General features: G+C 47.7%; 1 protein-coding gene across 1 annotated transcript in view; it reads right to left on the bottom strand.

The window, feature by feature from the left end:
• Positions 1-15,456, bottom strand: part of TENM4 (teneurin transmembrane protein 4) — a 715,043-nt gene that overhangs the window by 127,616 nt on the left and 571,971 nt on the right. The window contains exons 14-15 of the mRNA XM_032852968.1: positions 14,896-15,090; positions 8,573-8,773 (exon numbers count right to left, since the gene is read on the bottom strand). Coding sequence (XP_032708859.1) covers positions 8,573-8,773; positions 14,896-15,090 — 396 coding nt within the window. The remainder of the gene's footprint in view (positions 1-8,572; positions 8,774-14,895; positions 15,091-15,456) is intronic.

The raw sequence follows: 15,456 nt of genomic DNA, 5'->3' as shown, positions 1-15,456 counted from the left end.
CCCAGAGAAAGAAGGCATTGAATCCTTGTTTTCCCAGAGTGTCTCTGGGCAAATCCCTCGGGCTCTCTGAACTCTGGATCCCTGGGAATAACACCATCTCCAGGGTCAGAGGCTTATGTATTTGTTGTCTGAATAAATCATGATGCACATACAGGAGGAGCTCTGTAAAATGTAAATACAAATTTCCATTCAAAGAGTAGTTATTATTTTAAAATTGTAAGTTATATAGGAGCAGTTTGATTCAGGAAGACAACCGGAGATTGTGTACAAGTCACCAGCTTGGACATCCAAACAGAAACCCGAATCTGAAGCCCAATTTCAGGAGGGCTTATATTTACATACTGAAGAGCTCCAATTTTGATAGAAAAGGTTCTAGGGCTGTCAGGGGAAATTCTACCAAATTACAAAGCTGCCAGCTCCTGGTTTATCAACCTTTAACTCTGGCACTATTTAGCACTATGCCTGTCTGGGCCCAGTTTCCCAGTCTTTGATTAAATGTTAGGAGCTGACCATCTCATTGTGTCTCAACCTGCACGCTCCATCCCAGACAACTGGTGGGCTCTTCTCTGCCTCCTTCCCACACCTCCTCTTCTTTCTCTGCCTCAGTGTCAATCTCTCAGATATTTATTATTCTGAACTTTGATTTCGGGCTATCACTTGCTGTTGGGAACGGGTACAGGAAATGTCAAGTCTCAATGGATATTATTCCTCCGCTGAAATTCTAACCTCGGGTTTCTTCTTCCGTAACATACCTATACAGAAATAGCCCGGCCCGATCATTTCCTTTTGATGTTTAATTGGATGTCAGTGCTGTGCTTTCTGGGCTGAGAAGCTAATGCTTCTCAGAAAGGGAACAATTCCGGCTACACATATGAGACTTGTAGCAGGGAGAATGCTCCATGCTGAATCTAATTTTCTCTCCCATCCATGAACATAAGACAATTTCTCTGGCATTAAAGCATCTCACTCAGTCTTTCTGTCATTAATAAGAATTAAATTCTGTTCCCTCAAATTTAATGTAATTATATTTGCCTCGTAAATAAAACTGAATTACCATTTTCAAAATTTAGCACTAATGCAAATGCTATGTTTAGAGCTTTAATTTTTTTTTTTTTAACCCTGTTACTATGTTCAGCTTATTCTTAATTTTTTTTTTTTTAACTTTGGGCTTATTTTGCTGTCAACTGTGACTTAGTTTGAAAACAGAGCTTTTCTGCTCCCTATTTGGCAGTCATATTTGTTATTAACTATGCTTTAGGATTTGCGTTTCTTTTTGAAGGGGAGGAGAGGAACAGAGAGGAAATCAGCAGCTCAGAGGGTCTGGCTTTGAATTCTGAAGGTCCCCCTTCAGCGAAGGAGGAACCTAGTCCAGGTTTAGCTGAGCCAAAGGAGGTGGTCTGACATGAAGTCTGACAGGGAAATCTTCAGTGTGCATTAAACAATTTTTATTTATTATTTTATTTTGCTTTACTTTTTTAAAAAAAAGATTTAATTTATTTATTTGACAGAGAGAGAACACTAGCAGGGAGAATGGAAGAGGGAGAAGCAGGTCCCCCGCTGAGCAGGGAGCCACAGGAGGGGCTCGATCCCAGGACCCTGAGATCATGACCTGACCTGAAGGCAGTTGCTTAACCAACTGAGCCACCCAGGTGCCCCTTGGACAATTTTTCAATCCAAGATTTTTAGCAAGGCATTCAGTGGACACCACGGTTTGGATCCTGCCTACCTTTCTGGTCTTACTTCTTCTACCTACCCCCATGGCTGCTACTCTCATATGGGGCCTGATGGGGTTAGCTGATGCTCTTGCACAGCTGTGTACGTTACACACGCTGTTCCCTCTGCCTGGACTCTCCCCACCCTCAGATCCCCTCCAATGGTCTGGCTTATAAGTCTCCTCCCGGGGGAAGACTGTCCCAGCTTCTGCTCTCACCTGTCTTCCGGCTGAGGTCACTGCTCCTGCCCTTGTGTTCCCAAGCCCCACAAACACACATCAGTCAGAGCTCTTATCATGCTGCCTAACTAGGTGTCGCCTCCTGGGTGAGCTGAAGCTCTCTGATCCTTGGTACACCCAGCGTGCAGGGAGGCCAGGAAGGGTCACGAGTGAATGAGGTGGATATCTGTTACTCTCAGGGGCAGAGGGCAGGTCTGGAGCTGTTCTGGGATGCTCTCTTTCTCTTGGAGGCTGTGCTCCTCTCTGGATTCGAGCTCAGAAAGCTCATTATCTGGCAGGAAACTATGTTAAGCTGTTTGGCCCTTGTGCTATTGTTTGGGGATAAATATGTCAGCACATTAATAACTTCATCTAGACTTGATGACTGGTGATGGGCTGAGGGGAGGAGTGGCAGGGAGTTAGGAACCACAAGGAAGCTGAGCTGCTGAGAAAGAAAGCAAGCTGTTCAAGGTTGCATGGACTCAGGTCCAGGTCTGGCTCAGAACCTTCACCATATAAATTGTTCTCAGACTTAAATTTGCAAGAGTCTAAGGACTATTTGGTTAATTGAGATTTAATCACAAGTTCTAAGAATACACACTTTATTTATTGAGTGCTTAATGAATGCCAGCACCATGCTAGGCATTTTATACACACATATTAAAGCTAATTTGAAAAAACAACCCTGCCAAGCAGGTATCATTGGCCATATTCTTTGGATAAGCTCAGTCTTAAAAATCTAGCTTGGTCCCATTCCAAATCCCACGTGGTTCTTTCTGACTGCACGTGCTACCTCTAAACCCAGCCTCTAAATCTCCACCTGTTACTCCATGAAACTCCACTGAGATGAAATGATAAGAATCATAAACCACCAGCATGGGCATTTCACAGGCAGAATCTCTGCCATGTAATGCTTCTGGGGGCCAGAACCCCCCAAAGGAATGAAATGTCGTGAGAGGGCCCTTCCACATAAAAGTCACTTATGGAAGACAAGACTGGAGAGAGCTCACAGAGCAGTGGAAATGAGGAGTGAATTCATGCGGCTGAGGACTGAGCCTGGGGTGGAGGGGAAGGAAGCCCCGAAGGAGAGCCAGCAGAGGGGCAGACGGTGGGTCTAAGTGACCACATTTGAAATGGTGTCCTGGAAAACACCAAAGAGCCCAAAGTCTCAAGGAGTCATTAAGCTCTGAAAGAGAGGTAAACGTTGCTACTTGTAAGGACTATCTTGGAGAGGTTAAATTCCTTCCCTTTTCTAAGGCAGCTCAGAGCCAAGAGGAGAAAATCCAACTAAGGCACTTGGGGCTGTTGGGGAGAGTCATTCTGCTCTCAGCAGCGCTGCTTGGGAGCACCCACTTTATGCAAAGGCTGAGGAGGTGTCCGGCCCACCATGGTGCTCCCCAGGGAAGATGGCTCAAAGGAGGTGAAATGGTGTCCACTCTTGTCCAGGAGGGGTTCCAGCTGGCTGGCAAGGCACATGAAACTAACATGACCAGGTCAGGAAACTGAGAGAGAAGGAGCCCAGGATTTGGGTTTTAGCTCTGCAGGTCATGCATGCCTGTGTGTGCGTGTGTTTGTATGGGTATATGTGCAAGGATGTACACAGGAGCGGCGAGGAGGGGCCTTAGAGAACAAATTAGACTGGGAGTGTGCTGGGTTCTTCCTGGACAAAGCCTCTAGCTTCTTCTTTGATGTGTCACTGGGTAAGTCATTTATTGAATAATCCTGAGAACCTAAACCCCATCAGGCCCCGTGCTAGGGATGTTGGTAGATCCTGATCTCCTGGAGTTCACAGCTTGGCAAGAGAGAGGCAAGATTACAGATTCTTGCTAAGTGTACCACAGAGCTAGGGAGAGGCCTTGGAGCCGTATTTGGTTTGAACTGGACTCTGCCACTTACTGATGGGGGGATGCTGGCAAGGAATTTAACTTTTCTGAGCTTCAGCTTCCTTATCCAGAAAATGGAACTGATAATACTTTCTTTATGGATTTCAAATGAACCTTAACTAAGATAATGGTTATAATGCACTTAGTTCAGTAGTTGGTACAGGGTAAGCACTAAGAAGTGGTTGGCTCTTTACATAATGCTCCATCCTTATAAGGAAATCTCTTTGGATGGAAAGGCAGCTTGAGGCAAAAGCTAAGGACTTAGAACCAGAGCTCCTCGATTTACTTCATACTAGGAATCACCACTACCATCATCACTGCTGCCATCCCCCTCTAAGCCTGGAAGAGCCAAGTCCCACTGGGTCCAGAGTTGAGGACCCCGGTGTGCGGGGGGTGGGGCGCATAACCAGCACTCTTCCAGGCCACAGGCATTTGTCCCAGCAGTTGTCTTATGCTGTTTGTCAGGAAGGAGCATCACATGAAAGAGGCGAGATTTCAGGAGGAATTCTGAGCTGAGATCAGAAGCCATGCTGCTGGGAAGTTGGGGTCTGAGTAAACCCTTATAGAAAATCTGACTTCACTGTTTCCCCAAACACAAACAAAGTGCTGGGGAACCTGGCAGCTCACATTCCATTACAGGCTGGTCATGGAGTGCCAGGCACGTGGATTTCAGCTGCTTTCACTAAATCATGTTCCCCGGGCCAAACAGGAAGATGTCTCTTCATCTCGGAAGAGGTGGCCCTCCTTCCTATGAGGGCCGAGTGGTGATTTCTGCCAACCCTAGAAGCCACAGTCAGAGCGGATGGTGAGAGGAGCACTTCAGGTGAGCCACCAGCCTGCAGCTCCTGATGGGAAGGCCCTGGGCAGTGTCTGCGCCAGGCCCACCATGCCAGGAGCCAATAACACACATCATACAATGGAAGCAGCCTCTCAGCGGGGGTCCAAATTGGGCCAGACACAGCGTCAACCACTTCACCTCCATTTTCTCACTGAATCCTTACCACAGTCCCAGAGGGATTTTTACCTTGAAACTGTGGCGAGGGATGGGGGGAAAGGTTAAGCAACTTGCCGAGGCCACTCTACTAGCAGGGAGCAGATTTTCTTTTTTTTTTTCTTTTCTTTTTTTTTTTTTTTTAAAGATTTTGTTTATTTATTTGACAGAGAGAGAGATCACAAGCAGGCAGGGAGAGGAGGAAGCAGGCTCTCCACAGAGCAGAGAGCCTGATGTAGGGCTCGATCCCAGGACGCTGGGATCATGACCTGAGCCGAAGGCAGAGGCTTTAACCCACTGAGCCACCCAGGCACCCCTGGGAGCAGATTTTCTGAGACAAAGTCCAGTGCCTGTCCCACCACCTTACAGCTAACCCCCTGAACATAGAGAGAGCCCCCCAGCTTCAGCAGCATCCAGTCAATAAGGCAGCTCTGGATCAGTCACAGCAAAAACTTGATAGTTTTCAGGGCACCTGGGTGGCTCAGTGGGTTAAAGCCTCTGCCTTTCAGCTCAGGTCATGATCCCAGGGTCCTGGGATCGAGCCCCGCATTGGGCTCTCTGCTCAGCAGGGAGCCTGCTTCCCTTCCCCTCTCTCTGCCTGCTTGTGATCTCTGTCAAATAAATAAAAAAAAATCTTTAAAACAAAACAAAACAAAAAAAACCTCGATAGTTTTCAAACAGCTTCCACTCTGTGAAAGTGCACTAGGAAGGGAGGTAGGAGAGAGATGTGAAGCGCACCCCAGCCAGGCACGATTCAATGTGCGTGCATCCATTCTGTAATTTGATGTCACATGAGGGAGACACTATTCTCTCCAGTTTTCAGATGAGGAAACTGAAGTCGAGAAAAGCCTGTACCTCACCAAAGCCCCACGGTTAGCCCGGGACAGCAGCAGGACCGAGCCCAGGCAGGTACCACAGATACGGGGCAGGTGGTGAGAGAGAAGCACCTTCCACGTGCCTTCACTAGCCTTCAGACTGGCTTCTGGAGGGGAAGGGACAGCTGAGGGCAACAGTGGCCTGTGGGGAGGTGACAGAGGGTGCTGGGCTGTAGGCGAGGCCCAGAGCCCCAGGCTGTAGTTTGGCCACCAGCCTCCTCAGGCCCCAGTGCGCCTGAGGTGAGCCTGGCAACACCCTGAGCCTCCAGATGATGTCCTACCCAGTCACCCTACCCATAGGACGGTCGTTGTGGGGGTGCGTGTGCATGTGTGAAATATCTCCGTAGGCTGGGAAGCACTCGACAAACACAAACTACTATTACTATTGCCCTGGGAAACAGTAATTTTGAAGGTGGCTTTGACATTCCTGGCCAGGTTGGCAGTCATGACACTGTTTTTGTCAGCGGTAGGTTGGAGATTTAAAAACTCGAATCCATATTTCTGAAAGGGTATATTTCATCTTGCCTCTATCAAATGTCTTCATTAATATCAAGGGCTCTCAGCAGAGGCTGTTTTTAATCATAATTGTAACAGCAGCTAACATTTAACGAGCCCATATCATGAGCCCAGTAGCATGCTAAGTGCTTCTTGAATATCGTCTTAAATAATTCAGCACACGATAATTTTCTAAATAATAACCCCAGAATAGGGACTGTCACCACCTCCATTTTACAGCTCAGGGAGGGGAAGGAACTTGCCCAGAGTTATAACTAGGACGTAGCAGGACCAGAGTCTGAAACAAGGTTTGCTGGGCTCAGGGACACTTCTCATCACTTGGAACTCCTCTGTCTTTGCACACGAGGCCACACACACATTTGACACCAGTTATGGGGAGTGGTGCACAGAGAGTTGAGAAAGACGAGCTCTCGTGGTTCTAGTCAAATTCCCTTCCAATGGGTCTGCTGTCTCCTTTTGCAGGACCAACTAAAGAATATTTGGTGATCTCACCCAAAGTTAAACCTGCTGCTAATGAAAGGCTGTGCAGTTTCATCGGGGATTAACAATGCACCGACAGTTATATACCTATCATAAATAAGCTTTGCAGCCACCTAACAAACAATACAACGCAGTGTAGCTCTGAGAGGACCATTTATTAGATCGTTATAAATGGAGCTATATAAAAAGAATTATTCCTAAGACCCTGCGCATCTGTGTCTGCAATCGTGTCTTCATACGAGCTTTGCAAACAAGGATGAAAGTCCAGTTCAGGGTGGATATTGAACACCAATCCTCCGTGCAATGGGGCAAGGTAGTTCTGAGTATTCCAAAGGCACAAATGCTGCATGGATCTCATTTTTGCTGAAGGCCTCAGCCATCTTTCCTGATCACAGAAAGGACTGCTAACATGCAATGGAATGAGCCAATTTGAGCCACACTTTGCTTAAATAGTATTTCTGTGTAAAGAAAGTGATGTAAGTACAAAAAAACAAACCAAACCAAACCAAACCAAACCAAAACAAAACCCATAGCTGGAGATGCTGCCACTATTTAAGTGTCCTTGGGTGGGATTACTGAAAAATTTTCTGGGCCTAAGCTTCTTTATCATTATTTCTCTTCATTTGTTTGCTGTCTCCCTCACTGGAAGCTCAGCCGAGATAGGGACGTTCTTATCTCTTTGTATCTCTGATAGAGGAGTGTCTAGTACACAGTAGGTGTTCAAAAGCATTCGCTGATTAAAGCATTATGTAGATCGGTATGCCGGGGTGATGATACCTTTCTCACAAGGTTTTCATGTGGATTTAAACAGTGGACCCTGTTGAAATGAGGTCTGAGAAGTGAACACACCTACCATATCCCAGTACTGGGCTAGGTGATTCACACATGTTCTCCTTCAGCCCTCATCTGGGGACGGTCTACACATCGTAAGGGGATTATGAATAGCAGGGTGGCAATGTAATGATCCTTTGAATGTTCTACATATAAGCCCTCTATACATGAACTGAATGCTACAGTGAAGAACACATTTAGTCACGTGTCCTTCCATGTGTTCATTACCCATTCATCAATATTTATGAAGCAGCTGCTGTAGGCCAGGCCTATGCTGAGTCCTGGGCATGTAGGGTGGACAGACATGTTTGCTATCCTCATGAAACATACTGGCTTGCAGAGAATCTGGCCAGAATGGCAGGTGGGGATCAGGTCACAGAGAACCCTGAATAATACACTGAGTTCAGATGAATGGGTGAAACCAAAGGGTGTGACAGCTGGCCCCTAAGTCCCCCACTGTTTTTTTAGAGAGGTGGGGGGAGGAAGGGAGGGGCAGAGGGAGAAAGAGAATCCTAAGCAGGCCAAGCAGACTCCCTGCTGAGTGTGGAACCCGACCTGGGGCTCCATCTCACTACACTGAGATCATGACGTGAGCAGAAATCAACAGCCAGATGCTAAACTGACTGAGCCATCCAGGCCGCTGGACCTGAGTCCGTTAAAGCCCCATTCCTGCAGGTCTCGGCTAGGCACACTGTTCCCTATGGCCTTGACTCTAGGCATGACCACCGTAACATGGGAGATGAGATTTCAATCTAGTATTCTAATTCACATGGTTACAGGGCCATGTTTTCATGCTCAAGGCCATCACTATGTAAGGAATGATGTGAAGAGTAATTTCTGAATCCTTTGCTGATTGAAACGTATAGGTGCTGAAGGACAGAGTTCAGGGGAAGAGGGAAAGCACTCAGAGATCTGGGTAGCCCTGACCCGCCCCCCCGCCCCCCCACCCCTACCCCACTGCATGACCGGGAACAGGGACAGATCACTGACAGGGAATGAATGGCGAATATGTTCTGGTGGAAAGCTCCTTCCTCTGGCCACGCAGTGCCCTTCTCCCCACACTTACCGATAGAACAATCGTGTCCTGTCCAGCTTGGGTCACAGCTGCAAAGGCCGGTGTCTGGGAGGAAGGTTCCGTGGCCTGAACACTGGTCCAAGCACGTGGCCCTGGGCGTCTCGCAGTTGGTGCCTCCCCATCCCACGGAGCAGTGGCACTCGCCTCTCACGCAGACACCCCGGCCTGAACACGTGGGGTCCATGCAGTCCACTGTGACATGGAGCAGAGAGAACATGGGTGAGCACCTGACCAGCAAAGGTAGGCTTCCTTAAGTGAACTACTCCACTTTGTAGTGGAGGGGCCTTACCCTGGTAAGAGGTCACGGATTTCCTGCGGAGGAGCCACTGGCTAGAGTAAGGAGGAAAAACTTCAGTGGTTACAAATTCCTACTTCTTGGTTTGTAAGGCAGAGTGAGAACTACATTATCAAGGGGCACCTGGAAGGCTCAGTTGGTAAAGCATGTGACTCTTGATGTCAGGGTTATGAGTCCAAGCCCCACATTGGGTGTGAAGCCTACTTTAAAAAACAAGAAAGAAAGAACTATATTTCAAGTGTCAGCATGGCACCCTGTGCCTGCTCTGTCAGCAGTAACTGCACCGGTTAGCGGACGAGGCTTCGTTTTGTTCCCTTCTTTGTATCCGGCCCCTGGAACGGTGCTCAGAGCATAGGAGGTACTCAAGAGATCTCTGTCGAATAAACTATCATTGTTTACCACCTCATAATACAGTCTTACCATGAAGGTGGGACAGAAAGAGATCCCTTAATTAAAAAGAGAATTTATTTTGCATTTAAATTCCATTAGATGTTATCATCTTCCCAAAGTTTCTGTGATTGACACAAACTTTCAAACCTCACTTTCCAGAGGGCAAACATTTCAATGACTATTCAAAATTATGCAGTGCCGTGAGAGACTCTGGACTCTGGGAAACATAGAGGGTTGCAGAAGGGAGGTGGGTGGAGAGATGGGGTCACAGGGTGATGGGTATTAAGGAGGGCACATGAGGTGACGAGCTCTGGGTGTTACATGCAAGCATCGAAAACTAATGACGTATTAGATGTTGGCTAACTGAACTTAGTAAAAACAAAACAAAACAAAACAAAAAAACCTCTAAAAAACCCCACAAAATTATATTCACAGGCTTTGCCGACCTTTCCTTGCATAGTGCGTGAACTACATAGCTATAGCTCACAGCCAAGCAACCCCCGCAGGGCTCCTAGAGCCCAAGGTCAAGGTGGTCTCAAGAGACCAACCCAGAAATAGAGGAAGGAGAGTAACACTGTGGGTTACCTGCTCTGTACCTGCATTCTAGGAAAGGCTTCACCTATATCTTCAGATTCAATTTCTTCCATAACCCAATGAAGTACAGATAAGGAAATTAAGGGTCAGAGAAGCAAATAATTTATGTCAGGTCACACAATTAACCCTGCCAGAGAGGAATCAGAAGGTCTGTCTGATTCTGAAGCCAATATTTGTTACTGGGGCTGATTTTCCTAAATCAAAACTTTAGCTATGGGGCTGTACAAGATTAACAGAGACCTTGATGTTCTGGAAAGCCCTGCACAGCAAAGCGGGAGGAGAGTGTTGAGGGCCAAATTATCACATGGCTCCAGTTCACACAGAAAAGTGCAAAAGGCAGCAGAGAAAAGACAGAGTTGGCAAAGGCCAGTCCTACTCTACCAAAAAGTTGTGAGATCTGTGTTTCATTTTAGGAAAGAGGGAATTTCTGTTCCTCTTGCAATTGTAGGGGAGAGTGGTGTCCTTGTAGGGCTGCCACATGCAGCAGCTGGAAAAAGGTTGACAGTGCTGCAGTGAATGTGGTCAGTTTCCTTCAGGAAGCCCTCTGGAGGAACCCCTGTGCCCCACAGGAAGGAACTTGGCATGTGATCCCTGAGGTCCTAGGTTCAAGGGTCTCTCTGAGGTCCTAGGTTCAAGGGTCACAGGACAAAGGCACTGGTTCTAAGATGACCGTCAAGTTCACGTACCTCCTCCGAACTTCCCATGTCAAAATTATCTTGCTCTCAGTTGCTAATGAGGACACTGAAGATTTGAAAGGACCGTGTGAACTATAAACTGTTACCAAGAAATTACTTTTCTATCCTATCAGGCCATTTAGTGGCATGACTTGGGTAAACTGGTCAGAGGTGCTTTTACTTTATTTATAATTCAGACATGACATTACTACATTGATTAAATAAATTTAATAAACCACATACTGACTTTTGCAGAACAGATGGGGAAACCTGGCCCGAGTATGTTAAAGTCACAGACACAAATGGACAGAGATTGTACAAACAGCCGCATTCTGGGAACAGAGTGTCTGTCTGAAAGCTGGCTTATCAAGACAGCTCTTCTAATGTTTTAGGTCTTGAAAAGGAGTTCAACTTAATGACATAAATGCGACATCAGAAGGTCAAAAGTCAGGAGCAATCATTTGCTAAAAACAGAATCATGAGAATAATAGTAATAATAACAATAGTAATAATAATAACAACGAGTACTGATGTAGTCCCTCTTCTGGGCCATATTTTACTATTCAGTCATTTAAGTACACAGTCTCAGTTAACTCTACTGACAGTTCTTTGAGGTAGAGACCATTACTATTCCCATTTCACAGATGAGGAGACTAAAGCACAGAGAGGTTAAATAACTTGCCCAAGATCACACAGTGGTAAGTGGAGTAATTTAAATTTGAATCACTCTTTCCTGGTAGACATCTCTTGCTATTTCTTCTGTAATCTTACTGGTTCAAAAATACACACATACATATATACATATATACAAATGTAAGTGGTTAAAAAATAGAAATAAAAATGAAACAAAGCAAGAAAAGAAATAGAACAAAGTGAAGAATTAATAAAGCCAAATGAAAGCAAAGAATCTTCTCTCACAGTCTCTGGACACCACTTCACGATGGTTAAAGCATGACCCGTTGGAATTCCTGGTAATTAAAAATAATAAAAATAATAACAGTGATATATTTTCATGACTGGCCTCACATCTTGGAATCTCAGAAGGATTATTCTGGCCCATTAGGCTACTATGATAATTCCCTAGATCCAGCGAGCTTTCCAGTTTGACAGGAAACGACTCAGCAATTCCTGTCCCGAGGCCCATAAAGGTATTTCCCGTTCTGGGAGTGCCTGGGCCCTGGCTTTGTGTTGACGCTGTCTCTGAGGCACCCTCAAGGTTGAATCTATAAATCTGCACTGTTAGCGAGCAAGCCGAGAGGGTGCCAAGTTTAGCAAGAGGCCTTTGGCGTCCCAGTCCCGCTCCTCAGACACAATAAGTCTGATAGGAACCCAGGAACCAGCAAAGCGAATCCCACACTCTCAGAAGACGGTCCAGGCGGGGAATGAAGACCAGAAGATACTGATAATAGGACCGCAACTCAAGAGAAGGCAGCTCAGCTGAACGGGCCAAGCAAGGAGGAGAACGCTGGTAGGGCGCGGGGAGGGCGTGGGGAGGACACAGGGAGGTCGCTGGGAGGTCGCTGGGAGGTCACTGGGAGGACGCAGGGAGGACGCTGGGAGAATGCTAGGAGGATGCAGGGAGGACGCTGGGAGGATGCAGGGAGGACGCAGGGAGGATGCTGGGAGGATGCAGGGAGGATGCAGGGAGGACGCAGGGAGGATGCTGGGAGGATGTAGGGAGGACGCTGTCCCTGCTGACTCGATACCTACGGCCATTCTCTGGGCCACTTGTGACGCTCTGCTAGAGACGGCCTCTGGAGACTCAGGATCTGCCCTCACTTTCTGGGGCCTCTGGGGTGATGGCAACCTGAGGATGGGATGAAAGTTGTCTTCCTTCTACCGCAGCAAGACAGTTTCACAAATGACATTTGTTTCCCCAAGAGCTGTGGGTCATGTGGGGAGACCGAGCCGGCCCACGGTGGCAGAGTTCTGAGCTGAAGGAGTAGTGGAGAAGCTGCTAGGGAAGTGGGCTGAACGCTGTGTAGAAGATAGCCTAACTGAGCTTCTGCTTAGAGGAGGGGCCAGTTACCTTTTTTTTTTTTTCCCTTTGTAGAGCTCGCCATTCAAGCCCAAATTTCTGGCAGAAGCTTAGCCCGTTAACAAAATGTGGAGGCCTGCACAGCCAAGCTGCAAACACAACTCTTCCCCCAAAATGTCCCCTGCTCCAGTGATCACACAAGCTCCGAGATGCTCTTCAGAACCAAAACACAGTGTTACTCTGCACTGCAAAAGGCCTAAGGTGTTCTCTTCTGCCATTCCCCCACCCCTTCCAAGCCTCTTGTCGGCACAGTTCGGGCTTTGAAAAATATGGGGCAATAAATTTCAGAAGAAGAAGAGGGAGAGACGGAAAAAATAAGCTTGTTAGCTGATGTTTTATAAACACGGCGAAACCTGTCAGCACAGAGCTGAGGGAGGAGGAGAGAGAGAGGAGTGGGGCGGCGTGGCGGTGAAGGCCCCTAGAAGCCCCCATTATAAACACAAGGGCTGTGCAATGATGTTTCACCAGGAAACATAAGTAATAAAAGGAATTAGTACCAGATGGCCGTCCTCAGAAAAGAAAAGAGTCAAAACATCTCTTTTCAAATAGATAACGTAAATCAAAGAGCTAAACAACTTTTTCTCCCCTCTTTGTTAAGTAAGCCTGCCTGCTGGGGCACTGTCCTGAGCCAGATGAGCTGGGGAAGGGACAGTGTGCCTTCCCTGGCCCACATGGCCCGGTGGGCTTCAGGTTGGGATGACCCCACTGTTTCAAGAGGAATCTCCTCTTTGTTTTCCTTTTCTACTTAGGGTCTTCACCTCAAGTGACTAAAATGAAAAGGGAAAGCAGAGGAAGGTCACCATTGTCGGAGAGGAAAGCAAAGTTCCTTTGTTCCAGTGGCTGGCGCTCCTCCTCTCTCAGACAGCCCGAAGTAATCCCCATCAAAGTTAATAGGTCTGAATCAGGACCTCCAGGCACACTTGGGGTTTACAGGCAGCCTGTCTTGGAGAGGCACTGCTTTTCAGACACTAATCCCTTCCTGTTCCCCACTCTTTTAAAGTGGGCCCTTTTTTCCCTCTTCCTTCCTTCCTTCCTTCCTTCCTTCCTTCCTTCCTTCCTTTTTTTTTTTTTTTTTTTTTAAGAGAAATGATACCTTGAGAGGGGCCTATGTGTTCAATCCCAAATGGGTTAGAAGGCTAGCTCTCCTTGGAGCCTCTTCCATCCGCTGTGAAGACTCCAGCGCCTTAGATGGTGGGCAGCGGGAGGGAAGCCCATTAGCATTGTCCACAAGTTGCAACAGTGACGTCCACCCAGTTTCCAAAGACCTTAGATAAAGTGATTGGGGTGAAGCAGGAAATGGGCTTCAATTGTCCCCATAATAATACTAATAAAAAAAGACCTAACATTTATGGGGCATTTATTATGTGTCCGACACTCAGCTAAGTGCTTTACATGAGTCATTTAATTCAATCCATATGATGGTCCTCTGAGGAAGGAATTCCCATTTTATTGATGAGAGAAGAGAGGCTAGTTAGTGGCACAACAGGACTCAAACTTACATCTGATCTCAGAGCATGTACTCTTAAAAGCCACTCTATATTGCTTGTGAATAAGACCCTTCTCATCTACAAATGCCAAGCAGGCAAGAAAAAAGAGGGCTCTGAAGTAAGAAGACCTGGGGTGGGTCCCAGCCCTGCCACCCACTAGCCCTGGGCCTGCTGCTGGCTAGCTCCATGACCATGGGCTTGCTGCTGCCCATCCTCAGGCCAGAGATGCTCACTTTTCTCACCAGATGAGACTGTCTAGGGAAGGACTGGCTTACTGTGAAAGTGGAAGCTCACTTTCTGGCCTCCACTGCACAGTTTATGATGGAGACAGAAACACTCACAAGTACCTATAAGCTACGCACACACACACACATGCCTGTGCTAACAGAAGGCAGAGTCTGAAGGTCTGTAACAGACTCACACTTAAGACATGGAGAGAAGATGAGCTTAAAGGGGAGGAGAGAGAACCTGGGCTCTGGGGCCAGACACACAGCTCTGCCACTTCCAGGCATGTGACCCAGGGCAGGTCTTGTGACTCTCTGAGCTCCGGTTCCCCTAACTATGACACAGAGATAACTACTCACCTTACCGGGTTTGAGGCCAAGTGATCTAAGGCCTCTAGGACACAGCCTGCGTACAGTAAGTACTCCACATACGACCCTGTCTTTCCTTCACCAGCTAGGACTCCAATATGCCTACCCTCCCTGCTAAGTCAGTTACCACTGCAGGGGGTGCCTGGCTTAGGGTGGAGCTGCTCCCCAAAGGCGAGCCTGGTGCTGTGTCCTGGTCTGTCCCAGAGTCAGGTGGGTGCCGCCACCCACCCGCCATGGTCCTACCTTCCTCGCAGCTCTCGCCCTTGTAGCCAGGGTTGCAGATGCAGGTGCCCATGATGCAGGTGCCATGGTTGCTGCAGGCCACATCGATGCACTGGCTGGTGGGCACGTCACACTCGGCGCCCTTCCATCCACTGTGGCACAGGCACCGGCCCTTCATGTACTGGCCATTCCCACTGCAGAGCACAGGGCAGGAGGCTGCAGAGACAGCACGGGAAGGCTGGCATCAGTCAACGCCTGACATGGCCAATCTGCCTTTGCCCCTTTCTACCTTCGGCCTGCAGGCCAGACCAAGAACCTCAAGTGCATTGCCACAATCCCCACAGGTACCCATCTCTCTGCATCTCGGCCTTTATTTTATTACAGTTTAAACACACGTGGAACTGTAGGCTAGGGTGTGCTGTGCAGGGCCCGGTGGGGTCAGCACCCACTGAACGTTGCTCTCCTTCATCCCCCTTGGACTATGGGTGCAGCTCAGCAGCAGGGCCAGGACCCTGATGCTTGAAGCTTCTACCTGTTCCTTGGTCTTACTGGGAAAGACAGCATCCAGGCCTCCTGCCTGCC

The sequence above is a fragment of the Lontra canadensis genome, unplaced genomic scaffold (genome assembly GCF_010015895.1).
Source record: "Lontra canadensis isolate GAN:19392208 unplaced genomic scaffold, GSC_riverotter_1.0 scaffold7, whole genome shotgun sequence".
Classification (NCBI taxonomy): domain Eukaryota; kingdom Metazoa; phylum Chordata; class Mammalia; order Carnivora; family Mustelidae; genus Lontra; species Lontra canadensis.
Note: the sequence above shows the minus strand (reverse complement) of the source record. Positions and strands in the feature narration are given on the sequence as shown.